The sequence below is a fragment of the Cicer arietinum genome, chromosome 2 (genome assembly GCF_000331145.2).
Source record: "Cicer arietinum cultivar CDC Frontier isolate Library 1 chromosome 2, Cicar.CDCFrontier_v2.0, whole genome shotgun sequence".
In the NCBI taxonomy this organism is placed as follows: Eukaryota; Viridiplantae; Streptophyta; class Magnoliopsida; order Fabales; family Fabaceae; genus Cicer; species Cicer arietinum.
The window spans coordinates 6,858,387-6,873,119 of NC_021161.2; the positions used below are offsets into that span (position 1 = coordinate 6,858,387).

The window sequence follows — 14,733 nt, forward strand, 5'->3', positions numbered from 1 at the left end:
ATGGTGAAAGGAATGAGTGATGTTGTAGAGACTGGAACCATTTTGTTTGCTGAGGTTTTGGGTAGAACACTTACAGGTAGGCCATTGCTCTCTAGTCGAAGGCTCTTTCAAAGAATCGCATGGCATCGACTGAGGCAGGTTTCTCTCTTTCTTTCGTTTATCAATTGTGTTTTGCTAGGATGATTGGACTTAGGATTTTAAATAAAGGTATGTGATTGCGATGTGGGCCACATTTGATCTTGATTCTATGTAATTTTAAGGATCACAGATGTTATTGCAACTGCTATTTAAAACCTGATTGGAACATATTGTTTGAAGTATAGACAAAACTTAGAATTAAACTTAATTGAACCGTAGTTTTAGTCCATTTTTTTTATAATTGGATAGGATTTGATTATTAGATTTCCATTTCAATGAACAATTTATAACCAAGCTGAACTGTTTGATTTAAAAACTTGAAATATTCATGAATTTATCTTTCTTCCGTTGTGCTGAAACCACAAACCGTAGTAGCAATGCGTTCAAATGACCTATTTTTTGATAGGTTTCTTAGTTAATGGTGTTAGAGTTAGTTGGTTAGTTATTTAGTTTAACTTAATTAGTTATTTGGGCTGTGCTGTCAAATTTCCGTCATGGTGCAGCCATGGTGTTTTACCATTGCGGAAATGTAAATCATCGAGAAGTTGCACAAATGTATTTATAGGCAGTGAGGAAATGCAGTGTTGTCAATTGCGAATTGTGGAATTTAGTGGTTTGTTCAAATTCCGCTATCCTGTGCTATAGTGCTGCAATGGTGGCTATTTGACAATACTTTGTACTAAATAGTGTATTGCGGAGTAATAGCGATTTGTTCAAATTGTGCTCTGCTATAACGCTATAGGGGCTATTTGATAACACCGAGGAAATGTATGTGATAACAAAATAAAAACCATGATTTTATGCCACATTATTGCCTTAATCAGTTTCGACAGCTACAACTTAAAATAATCTTTCCTCTTGCTAATGAGATTGAAATCATCTGATTTGAATGTTTGGTGCAGATAAAACAGCTAAATGAACCGATAGAGGTCAGAATTAACGAGTGGAATACTAAGGGCCTGATTACAAGGATCGAGGTCGATGCATTGACCTGGTTATTTATGTTCATGTTGCAGCATTTGAGCAAATCTTTATCTCTTGTTGAAATTTCGATCTGCAGGGTTTGCGAGCTTTCTTGCCGAAAGCGGAGCTTGTGAAAAAAGTAAATAGCTTTACTGATTTGAAAGAAAATGTGAGTTTTACCACTATGATTGTATTCTCTTCTATCACGTGATTCAGCATCGAACAACATTTCTTTCGTCACTTGATAAACTTAGATCATGAAATATTTTGAATAAAATAAATATTAGTAGAAAATGAGATATGTGACTTGAGCTATTGTTTTGATGCAAACATAATTTACTAATATTATTTCACGTCGTTATGTAAACATTTTAAAAATTTGATAAACAATAAGCTAGCTATGTAATGTCGATTAGATTAGTTGAATATAAAAATGCAATTAAGACATCTGTAAACATCAATACAGTCGATTTTGCCACGCAACAGGGATTCTCTGCTCGTCGTTGGTAGTCTAACATTTTTCTCTTCCTTGTTACAACTGTTTAATAATAACGATGCAGGTAGGACATTGTATACATGTACAAATTATGGAAGTAGATGAAGATAAAAACAATGTGATACTTAGTGAGAAGGAAGCTTGGGTCAGTACTAATTAAAATATGTCCATCTTGTTGCCTTGTTTCAATTTTGCAGTTATTAGTTTCAAATTTCAATTCTGTTGTCTAATCGATAAGATGTTGCAGGAAAAGCTATATCTTCAAGAAGGAACACTTCTTGAAGGGACTGTGAAAAATATTCTTCCTTATGGAGCCCAAATAAGAATAGGAGAAACAAATAGAAGGTGAGTGACAGCTTGCAATAGATACCTAACTCTTCATGCTTCTTTTTTTAGAGTTTAATTTTGATAAATTTTTGGTGTAAAACTTTTTACACTGTCAAACAAACAAAACTAATTATGTATGTGACTTGTAGGATAGTTTGAAAATAAGCTGAAAATTGTTTATAGACATGTTATAAATTGTTTTGATAAACAAGTGCTTATACTAGTATTAAACTCAAATAAGCCAATCCATTTAGTCTCTTAACTTATTCGCATGTATTGATGCATTTCACATTGAAAGTTTAGGCCAACTTTGTGAAATTATTTTATGTTTTCATTTTCTAAAATTATATGTTCATTTTAAATTGTTAACAAGGAGATAGAAGACTCATCTAGTGAATGATTGTGATTGAGAGAAAATAAAAGACAAACTATGAAGAATGCATTTTTAGAAACAATGAAAACAATGTTCTAACATTTTCAAAATTTCAATTCTGTTTTCAAATATTGTAAAAGAAAATGGTGAGAAGAATATTATATCTACATATTTTTTAGTTGAAGTGAAAATGAAAATAGGAACCATGGAAAGTAAATGAGCCCTTAATTATGTTAGTGGTTAATGAAGTAACAAGTATAAGTTGCATCAGCCCGTATAAAAGCATAATTTTCTTTTGTATGCACAAACCAATCTTTTTTGTGTGGAAAAAGTTGGTTTTCTTGATAATCTGGCTTGACTGTTTTTGTTTTTAAGCTAATTTACTTTTTTATGTTCTTCTTGCTATTATCAAGATTTGAATATCTACTTTGAGACGTAAAACAATTGAGATTATCATATGTGTGTTTGCATAGCTTGAAAGTTTAAAATTACTCTGTCGGGTACCTTACAGTGGATTGTTGCATGTTTCAAATATCACTCGAGCTGAAGTTACTTCCGTCAGTGACGTTCTTTTTGTTGATGAGAAGGTGAAAGTTCTTGTGGTGAAATCAGCTTTTCCTAATAAAATTTCTTTAAGGTAATGAATTGCTTGCTTTTGTGTACTTTGGGGGTATTTAATGAATAAGGATAAACCTTCCAAGCTAATTAAAGTTTCAATTGTTTTCACAAAGTAAACATTCCCTAAGATTTCAATTGTTACCCTTCCAACATTTAGAAAACAACAACTAATTTTTATGTCAAGGCAATTGCTATTTTACAGTTGAATTTGGTATTTTGCCATTTGGAATTTGAGATCTAGGTCTAACTCAACCCCGCAAAACCAACTTGTAACATAGATCCATATATACTACTTTACGCCTAGAACTGAACATCTGAAATTGGCGATGATGTTTATCTGTGTTCTTGTTATGCAGCATTGCAGAGCTCGAAAGCGAACCTGGCCTATTTCTATCAAATAAAGAGGTATTTAATTATTATTTTTTTATTAATAAAGTTCTTCAGTTAAAGTCGGATTGTTATTCAGAGATGTTTGTTTCTTTTTTGTGTGAACAGAGAGTATTTGTGGAGGCAGATATGATGGCAAAGAAATACAGAGAAAAGCTACCTCATGCTTTTATCACAAAAGGATCAGAACCTCTCTCAAAGAGTGCCTTTCCTTTTGAAAATCAAGCACTTTATGCTAACTGGAAGTGGTTCAAGTTTGAGAAGTGATAATAATGAAAACAAGTTAAGCTTGAAAGCATAAATAAATCTCTATTTTACATGGAACTCAGTCATGGTTCCAAAGCAGGGGGTATTATTGATTCAGTGGTTATAATCTCTTTATTAGTTGGTTTTGGCATACAAGACAAAACTTATAGATCATCAAAGCATTATTGTTTTTAGGTTTATTTTTCACTTTTATATTTTGTTTGTTTAATAAAGTTGCTTGTCTTTTTATGTGTAGATTTATAAGTTTTTTATTTAAATAACTATGTATTAATAGTGTAAACAAATTTTACGCAGACATGTCAGATCAAGTTAATACAAGTTCACTATACATTGTAAAAGATCCATTAGAGAATATCAGAAGTTACAATCAATAAAATGAGAAACGCTTGAATCATTTACACTTAGCATATCCTCTATTTATACACTCTTAAACAATAAATATAATAATTTGCAAAGGAAATTAATGATATTACTACTACCAAAGTGCATGAGTGATAGTTCCAAGGTATATGACTATGTAGGTGAATCTAATTGCTGCAACTCTCAACATTAACAATAATTCAAAGACTCCCCCTCAAGATTGAGTATACAAATTGAATGCTCCAAGCTTGTAGGAAATACATTGAATTCTTGGCACCTTTATAAATTTTGTAAAGATATCGGCTAGTAGATCATTGGAGCTAATAGATTCAAGTTATGTTTGGATATTTTAAAATGAGCAGAATAGAGCATAGCATAATGAAGTGGAGCATAATGGAGCAAAATATTCACTCCATTGTTTGGATATTTTAGAATGCAATAAATATTCCATCACATTCCTCCAAACCGGAGGGGAACAAAATGAGAGTAAGTGACCGAATAAGATGTAACACATTCCATTGTATTCCACTCCGTTCCATTCTCTTTTTGCCAATCTAAACAATGAAACATAAACTTATTCCATTCCATCTAATACCACTAATCCAAACATAGCCTGAGTGATGGCTTCTTTGGAGATAACTTTTTCTCAAACAAAATGATAATAATTTTTTACTTCTCTCATGAAATAATGGATTGGAGCCTATATGTAAAGCTGCTTGATTATAACAACATAATTTCATCTCTTGAGTATTCCAAACATTCAAATAGATCCTCAATATCTCTTATGTTAATCATTATAAAGACAAAATTAACCAACAAAAAACACATATTATGATTAAACTGACCAACTAAAGTAAAATTTGATGATCAAAATGACTAACAAAATATATTAGTATATTTAATTTTGATAAATTCAATGATTTTTTGTAACAGTGCCACACATTAAAAGACCAAAATAACCATTTACTCAAAAAAAATGCAGAGCCCTCAGATCTCATTGTTAAGTATAAATCATCTGCAGCTTACAACACTGGTTTCATTAACAGCCTTTGTGCACCATTTGAATAAATAAATGAATAAATAAATAATAAATATGTCCATTTATATATATAAATGGATAGAGAGAGAGTGAGAGAGAGAGAGAGAGGAAATTGTGAAGACAATGGTGCAGGTTAGGCTATGAACAAATCCATGTAGTGATGTAAGCACTCAATAGTCTATTTGTTCATCATTGGGCAGTAAAACAAAGCACAGAGAACTCATTTGCACAATTTGTAGTTCATAAAGTGTGCTTTTGGTTTTATATTTTTTAAAAAAATTAAAAAGCATAGAAGACTTATGGAAAAATTTAAATTATTAGAGCATAGGATATAATTAACATTTTGTGAAAAACACATGTTGCAAATAACAAACAAAATCACTTCAAATTTCAGAGACATTGAACTTTAAATTAAACAAGAAATTAATATAGCAGTAAATATAGAACATGAAAATAACAAAATAAAAAGAAGCATTGAAACACACACACCTTCAATCAGAAAGTATAAATGATTTAATCATAACTTAATTAGATTAAAATATTCCATAACTATGATAAAGATGAGGCATTGAATAACTTATATACCAAAAAGAAGAAAGAAAGGGGAACATGAGAAAGATGGCGGTGAAGAGAGAGAATGAAAAGGGGAAAATTGCGTCCTTTGTTACTGTAACTAGGGTTTTGAAGTTTCAACTTTAATCTTATAATAAAAAAATGCTTCTAAAGATCACATGTGTTTTGGACCGTTAGATCAAAAAACATGGGTTTTCGTGTAATTTTGACACACAATTGCATATAACTAAGTTTTGGAAGTGGATTTTTATGTATTTGTATTGGGAGATTAGAAAAAAAACTCCCAATTTTTTTTTTATGTATAATTAAGTGGGATCAAAGTTTTTCGGAAAGTCTATTTAATTAAGAAAGCCAGACTCAAACTCTTTTAGATTTAACATGTTGGCTTGTTTAATATTTTTTTTTGAATCAAACTATCTAATGAAATATAAATAAATTTTGTTTAAATTATAAATAAAAAAATAGTAAATTTATGATTTAACAAAATTTATTTATATTTTTATGATTTACTATTTTTTTATTTATAATTTAAACATATTGATCTATATCAATATTTGACATATTTAAAAATACTATTATTATAAAATAGAATTGAAATATAATGTAATATCACAATAGATACTCTTATATATTATGTTGATATGCTAACTTATTACTACAAAAGTCTAACATTGAGTATATAGACTTTCATAACATAATAACATAATAGTGAAATATATTTTTAAATAGATTTTTAGACTAAGTGACACTTTGATTAACAATTGGTCTTTAAAAGATATTACGTCAAACTTGGGTCTAACATTTTTAACGTAGATTAGATCTATATTTTATAAAGTATAACTTGACCTAACCTATTTAAATGTGAAACTCTTCACATACTTAAAAGTATTAGACGTGAATCTAAGTTATCATTCATCATAAGACAATTTTTAAGACATGATTTAATATTTTTTTTTACGTTTGATAAAGTTTGAAAATTTAATTAAATAATTTAACATCGTATGATAGAATTTTGTTGTCTGTTATGATAGATTATTTTTAAATATTTTATTTTTTTATAATAAAATTACCAATATACCTTTACCTTTTAAAATAAATACTAAAATATCCTATTATTTTTAACAATAGTAGGAGGATTTTCAATCAACGACCTTCTATAGAAAATAATATATTTTTATTTTGTTTTAAAAAAAATTATATGAATCACCTTTCCATATAATGAGCTCATACTAACCAATTTTGTTTGTTTGTTATGTTATTATGTATAAAAAAAATAAAATAAAAATTTTCAACATTAGAGAAAGAGAATAAGCAGCTCAAAATGTGAATAAAAGTTCAAATGAATCACTTGAAATAAATTATTATCTTATATTAATCCTCGTATACATCAATATGAACAAGAATTTCAAAACATAATGCATTTGCAAAGTTAAGCAAGACTAATACATCTGCTAACGTTCATATCAAAATAGATGTCCACGTTAAAACTATAATATTGCAAATGAGTCTCAATCGCGTCTGAAGCATGGGAGACCAATCAAATCCAAAGATAAAAATCATCAAACAAGAAATGAAGCTAAAAGAAAAAAGGTGACCCAAGTGAGGATATAAAAACTCAAAAAGAGTAATTTGACATAGTTGATTTCCAGTTCTCAAAAAACTGATCAGGTATCTGAAATTTGTGAAAATAAAGATATCTCAATAAATTATGTCATGAATCGAATATGATGGAACCAAAAGAAGTCAATGTTGACAATATTTTTACATAGAATGTAGTGCTAAATATGATCAATAATAATGACAATCATGAACTAAAGTCTATTATAGATTATAGACAAAGAAATGCTTTGAAAAGAGAAGAAAAAAAATCAATTGTAGTTAAATTAAACTCGCTTTGCAAAGAGAAAAGCTTTTGGACTTGTAGTTTGCACATCTAAAAATGTGAAGCTAATTAAGTATAGTTGATTTTTGATCCGATTAAAAAAATTAAGAAGGAGAAAATACATATTCATCTTCAATAATCTTTTCATAATTGATTAAAGTGCCATCAAAGACTCTATTTAAAATATGTGTTACAACAAATTTGTATGACTCACTTTATAGTGATGATTATAAGAAACTCCTTGAAGGATTTAACTTTCGTGAGACATACAATTTAAATTATTGAAGAGATGATTTAATCAAAATAAATATATTTCTTCTCCTACACAAAGACATTGGAACGGAGTTAAGCATATACTTTACCTTAGAAATACAACGAATATGGGTTTATTCTATTCCAAACTGCCCAAACTAGAATTAGTTGGTTTTGCATATGCAGATTATTTGTTTACAAGTGGAGGTACAACCATATCATGGAGTTCCATAAAACATATTATAACGACTTCATCAAATAATGCAGAACTTTTAGCACTACATGAGCCAAATAGATAATGTGTTTGGGTATATACAAGAAAATTGTGGTTTTTATACCGAAAGAATGGATACAACAATCATTTATGAAGATAATACTACATGTATTGCTCAATTGTTGAAGGAATGATATATTAAAGGAGATCGAACAAAATATATTTCTCCAAAATTCTTTTTCAGCCATGATTTGCAGTAGAACGATAAGTATTCAACAAATTCGTTTGTGTGATAATCTTGCAGACATTTTTACAAAGTCATTCCAAAATAGAATTTCGAGCAACTGGTACGAAAGTTTGACCGTTGTCGTGTCAAAGATATTTGTATGGTTAAAGGTATAAATAAATACACCATGTAATTTACAAAATGATATTGTACTTTTTTTTTCTTCATTAGAAGTTTATCCCACCTGGTTTTATAGTAAGGTTTTAATGAGACATATATTAGATGGAGGAGAATGTTATGAAAATTGGATCCATTAGGCTCATTAGTGAATGTCTATTTCTTTATGCCTATGAATATGGCTAACATTGTAACAAAAATTATATAATAATATTATTCAATCCTCTCTTCTCTCTTCATCTCTATTCTTCTATATTCTATCTTTGTTTCGATAAGTTCACAATACAATAAAAATATTGCAAATCCACCTTTTTTCTTGATATTTTATCTCTAACTTCTTTTTCAATTCTAATGTGATTACATTTAGACAACTTTTTATAAATTTATGCATTTTTCAAGATTACGACATAAAACTTCACTTTCGTACAAAGGACGAAAAATTATAGTAATTAATAATATCATTTACATATTAAATAAAAAAAAATATTCTTTTAGAAATAACATTTAACAATTAGACATTAAAACAAACATTAAATAAATATTACAAATTAACTTGGTTTGTGCTAATTACAAGTGATGACATATCACTCCATAGAAAACATCATGCGCATGTTGAGTTTGTTTGGAAATAAGTCAATATTGTTTCTCAAACGCTTGCACAAGTAACCAAGTCTATAGCTGATTTCTAAATCATTTTTAATATTTCAATATATATTTAACACATTACGTATGCATTTTCAATTGAAAAAATGTGCTAGAAACCTAGAATCAATATTTAAAAAACACATACATTTAAAATTAATTATTATTTAAACTCAAATAGTCAATGTCTTCTAATTTATGCTTCTTCAGCACTAATACAAACCAAACTAAACAACAAAATATATAAAAATTTAGATCTTCTATAACCATTGCACAATACATCAACTCATAGAATCGTCGTATTTAAAAAATATGACATTCTACAAACTGTTGTACCGTACAGTGGCTCTAGATGATCAATATAACTCACCATCATAGCAATAAAAAGGAACATTAGATTCATATGATGGCAAGGATTCCAGTGACAATTTCAAGAGTTTGTCGGTTCAAAGGTTTTGCAACTGTGGCATTAGCTCTTGCCTCTTGAAACATTTGACAATTAGCATCACTGTAATTTGTGCACATACCCACCACCTTGCTCCTTATACCCATCGCACGTATGCGCCTCACCAGCTACATAAAATCAACTCACAAATCGTTTTATTCATACAATTTTAATCTAGAAAACTATTATTAACTATCAAGATTTATTTAAGTAAAATAAACATCACCATATAGGTCAACATTGTCAATTAAGATTAGTCAATAAGAATTCAAATCATATTCTAGAAAGACATAATCTAATTCACATTGATGTCGTCATGCGAACTTTCTTGTTTAGTAATTTTTAATTATATCTAGAAGCGTTTTTTTTAGTCTTGAGATTTTCCCCAACTCTTGCCGGCCTTAAAATTCAATTAAAAAACAATCATTTTTCGTAAAAAAAAAAGCTATATATAGTTTAATATTAACTACGTTATTTTTATTTGATTTTCTATTAAACCATGCCTCAATTAATTAATTTATAACAAATGTTCATATTATATTTGAACTTAAAACGCACAGTTGTGTGATTTTCTAGTATTAATTATATTATTTTAATTTATAGACAAAAAAAGAAAAAATAATAAAGAAAGAAATAGTTGATACCTCAGGTCCAGGGGTTATGGACAAATCAAAATCAACAAATATAAAGTCAAATTGTATACGAGAATTATACAAAATTTGTATAGCTTCATGAGAATTATAAGCAGCCACAGTTTGAAAGGAAAGTGATTCAAGTAAATGTTGCACCAAACGCCTAGGCTCAGTCACCTCATCCACTACCAATGCGTTTTTGGGATAACAACTGTTCTTTATTTCACGCTTTTTTACTGACATTTTTTTCTCCACAGCCCTTCTCTGTCGTTTATACCCTGTCGTTCCTGAATTCATTTTTTTATGATGTTTCTGCACACACACAAAAAAATATTTCTATATAATTATAATATTGGTGGGAACCAAAAACTTGCTACTATAAAAAATAATAAATTAAATTACCAAAAGATGATTCAGGATAAAAATATGAAATTTGTCTTTAATTTATTCACTAATTTTAGTGATGAATTTCTTTTCAACTGTAATTTTCGTTATTACGAAGACGAATATTAATTAGGTTTATAAATATTTTAATAAAAAATAAAATAAATATATGTGCAAAAAATTGATTTTGGAAATTAAGGTAGAAATTTACTTCAACATTTTTTTATTTAAATTAAAATAAAACTTTACTTAAAATAAAATATTCAACTCATAAGACATACTTTAAATAAGAGATAAGTCACGTAACAAAAACAAAAAATTAAAATAAAATAAGGGTAGTTAACCTTAAGAAATCTATGAACCACAACTACACTACTAAAAGAATTACTTCAACTTTCCTTTGGAAAAAAAAAAACATTACATGGTATAAATAACAGTTAATAAAAGAAATGCTTTCAAAGTTTGGTGATCTCTACAAGAAATCTCAATGGAAAAGGGTAGTAAAAAATTGAAAATGAGATCAAAAGAATTTTGCATAGCTTGCAAGTTATTAGGCTTAAAAAAACAAAATGAAGCTTAATAATTAGGAAGCAGCTTATAAAAATCTACATGAAAACTTGCCTGTATAGATCTGTCAAAATTCTTATATCTTCAAACCAAGTGGGACTTAGAAGGTTTATATAGACAATGTTTTGAGAATTTTTTTCTTTTCTATCATTTTCCAAAAATAAAATAAGTGACTATATTAAAAAATATATTTTAAAAATGTGATACACATATTTATTTCATTTTTGTGAATATTAAATCAAGGGAACTTCTATGGTACATTTGAAAATTAACATGTTTTGGTAGTATCAAATTAAATTACAAATAGTTGAATAACATGTAATCTATGAATGAGTTTGACTATATTTTAAATTTAATAATATCAAATTTTTAAGTTTTATCTTTTGAACCTTTTTTGAAATGAAATTTTTTGTTATGATTTTGATTAAAATTAAAATTTAATTTTAAGAATGAAAACAATTATTTAATTATTGAGTCAAAATTGAATAGATAAATGTAATAAATTTTTTAATTTAATTAATCAACTTTAATAGATACCATAGCAATATTAAGTGAACAAATTAAAAAAAATTAATGATCAAAATATTTTATATACCGTAAATCAAATTTGTTTTGTAATGTCGTAAATCAAATTTCAATTTAAAGGAGAAATGAGAAAAGTTACACATTTATAAATTCATATTCACATTAAATACGCGACGACCAACATATTATTATATTCACATTTAATAAACGATGACATATATGATATTAGAGTTTATAGAATTAAGGATCCAATAACACATCACAATATACATATTTGATGATTTTTTTTTTAAAACTAACCAAACCAAGTGACATCAGGATGGTATGATTTGATAAAAAAAATATATGTAAAAAAACTTGTGCAATGTTAGTTCATATAGAAATGAATATGCTTATCTTAGTCTTAATTGCATTACATAAAAAAAATTCTTGTAAAATAATAATAATAATAATAATAATAATAATATATCAATTATATAGAAATTTATCTCTTACCATATCCTCTAGCAAAAAATGTACGATACTTTTTTAGACAATATATAAAAAATGTGCCACTTTTTATGACAGAAAAAAAATATATATATGTCACTTAAACATTCTTTCTAATATTCTTTTTAGAGTGTGTTTAATACAACATTAATTACATGAAAGTTTTAAGTTATAGTGAACATAATAACTCTTTAATGTGTTTATTGAACATGAAAATGAAAAAAAAACAATATATATATATATATATAAAGAGAGAGATTGATATATTATTGTATTATAATATTGCACTGTAGCATTTAATATAAATACGGATACATATGCGTAAAACACTTATATAATATAATAGTATATATAGTACGATATATTGTTTATTATATATTTTGAACATGCTTTTATTTATTTATTTATATATATATATATATATATATATTTATATATAATATTTTTTTTAAAATACTATCAACACACTCTCTAATATATATTTCATTAATTTTTTAATAGAACTCATTAAATTGATGTGGCCCCACATAAATTTCTACCAATAAAAAAAAGTATATTGTTAGTAATTTTATTTTTTTAAGTGTACAGTATTATATTGTATATATATAATATACAGTTATTATAACATTTTGTCATTTTGTGAAGAACAAAAATTTATAAATAAAAAAAAAGCTATTATAATATTAGTGTTTCACACCACAAGTAATTTTCTTTGGGTATAGAAACACACAAATATATAACAATGTACTATATATCACAATGATATATAATATAATAATTTTAAATTCTCTCTATATATAGTATTATATTCTATATATGTAATATATAACTATTATAATATTATATAACACATAAATATTTATAAATATATATTACATAAAATAAATTATTATATATATTAATATTATTTATTACTTTGTATATTACTATATATTTTATGTATGTCATATAGTTTTACAAATATGTAGAAAAAGAGAATATATATCAAGTTTTAGTGTAGTTTTTTCCTTTTAATTTTACACTTTATTAAAATTATATATCTTTTAAATATTATTCTTTAATCATAAAATTTTGATATAGTTTTTCTTCTTATTTTTACTCTTTATTTTGAGAAATTCGAAATCTCTAACTAGCTTAATTTTCGATTATAAAAAATATGGATAATTGTTGGATATTTGTAAAGTTCTCAAGAGTATGTGGTGACCCCACATTCAACATCAAAATTTTATACAATATCATCCTCTTTTTTATAAATGATATCTAAATTACTTTAGAGTGTTCTATCATCTACTCGGATGGATGCTAACATATAGCATATATACAAAGTTCAAAGAAAACGTATGGAAAGATGCATGTGCACATCATAAAAAATAATAAAAAGGTAAAATAGATAGAGAATGTGTCACACACAAGCAAACAAATATATAAATCATCTTTAACTTCCATGCATCAAAGTTATAATCTCTAATCACTTAATTAGACCATTGACTGTATGCTGACACTAGCCAACCTGATGCCACAAACAGTTTTACTTGCTAAAATTTGAATTCAAAATATATTCATGCCTAATGCTCTTTATTATTAGAAATTTCAGTTTCCATATTTTCATTATTGCTTACATTCAACCATCAAATCAAATATTTTTCAACACATGATCCTTTACCATTTATTATTTGTAACAATTTAGTACACTTGTCGAAATATTATCAAATTTTTGGAGGTATTCGGATTTCTGTTTTCTTATTAATTCAATTTTTAAATTACTTCATTGCTTATAATTTCTCTAACTATGCATGTGAGGTCAAACATCAATTGAACTTCTCTTTGACGACCAAGAAATTGAAAAAACTACATAAGTTAATCGAAAGAAGATAAGAAAGAGAGAATAAATAAAGAAAGAAATATGATACGTGAAGAAGAGACTATCACTGAATTTAATCCAGAAATACTAGAGATGTGAGATGCTCCACCACCATCTCCATCAAGGGATACTTTGGATGAATTTGGTAGACGAAACAATATAGAGCATATGCCTTTTGAAATAAAGTCATCAATGCAAATGATCTAGAAGACAAATTTCTGCATAAGTTATTCCAAATCTCAAATTTTATAGAGTTGTAAAATCACAAGTTTTGAACAAAAGTATTAATCAATTTGAAAACAACTTATTCACTAGTTATGAGAATTTCTGATTGGATATATCCTAGGTTCAAAAGGTTATTCCTTTTCAGAATTTTATTCTTGATTGATTATAAAACTAATTAATCATTGGACAATTAATCTCATGCAAACTCCTATTGTAATTAATCTCAAAAACACAATTACTTTATAAATAAAATTTAATTAGACCTATAACTACCGTTATAGATCCTATCAATCCCTATGGAAAATAAAATAAAGCAACTATTCAACTTATTTCAAATAGTCTCAAATCTAATTCAAAACAATTAAATTGTGTCTCTCTTTTAACAATTATTCTTGTAATGTGTTATGGCTGTCTATAATTACTATTCTTAGACCTATGTGGATATCCTATGACCTTTGTTAAAATTCAAACCTTTTGAAAGAACTACTAACCAACAACTTATATACGAGTTTTGTAACTCATTATTTTTTTTAAAGTTTTATGAAGTTTTGTGTTTGTAGGAGTTTGTTATAGCATTTCAAATGCTTTGACATCTTTATATTACATGTTTTTTTATTTGATATTCTCAAAAGACTCTATTTGGACGGTCACATGACAGTTTTTGCTATTTG

General features: G+C 26.9%; 2 protein-coding genes across 2 annotated transcripts; one reads left to right on the plus strand and one right to left on the minus strand.

Annotated features, from left to right (window-relative positions):
- LOC101502811 (protein PIGMENT DEFECTIVE 338, chloroplastic-like) lies at positions 1–3,803 on the plus strand. Its single transcript, XM_004489864.4, has 8 exons — positions 1–138; positions 1,041–1,115; positions 1,199–1,270; positions 1,662–1,742; positions 1,845–1,942; positions 2,809–2,934; positions 3,272–3,320; positions 3,411–3,803. The coding sequence occupies exons 1-8, from the start codon at positions 1–3 to the stop codon at positions 3,567–3,569; spliced, it is 798 nt and encodes a 265-aa protein (XP_004489921.2). The 3' UTR covers positions 3,570–3,803.
- Positions 3,804–9,119: 5,316 nt separating this feature from the next.
- Positions 9,120–10,320, minus strand: LOC101509883 (two-component response regulator 24-like). The gene is made up of 2 exons (XM_004489885.3): positions 10,024–10,320; positions 9,120–9,507 (listed from the first exon to the last, which is right to left on the minus strand). The coding sequence occupies exons 1-2, from the start codon at positions 10,306–10,308 to the stop codon at positions 9,334–9,336; spliced, it is 459 nt and encodes a 152-aa protein (XP_004489942.1). The 5' UTR covers positions 10,309–10,320; the 3' UTR covers positions 9,120–9,333.
- Between the last annotated feature and the right edge of the window lie 4,413 nt (positions 10,321–14,733).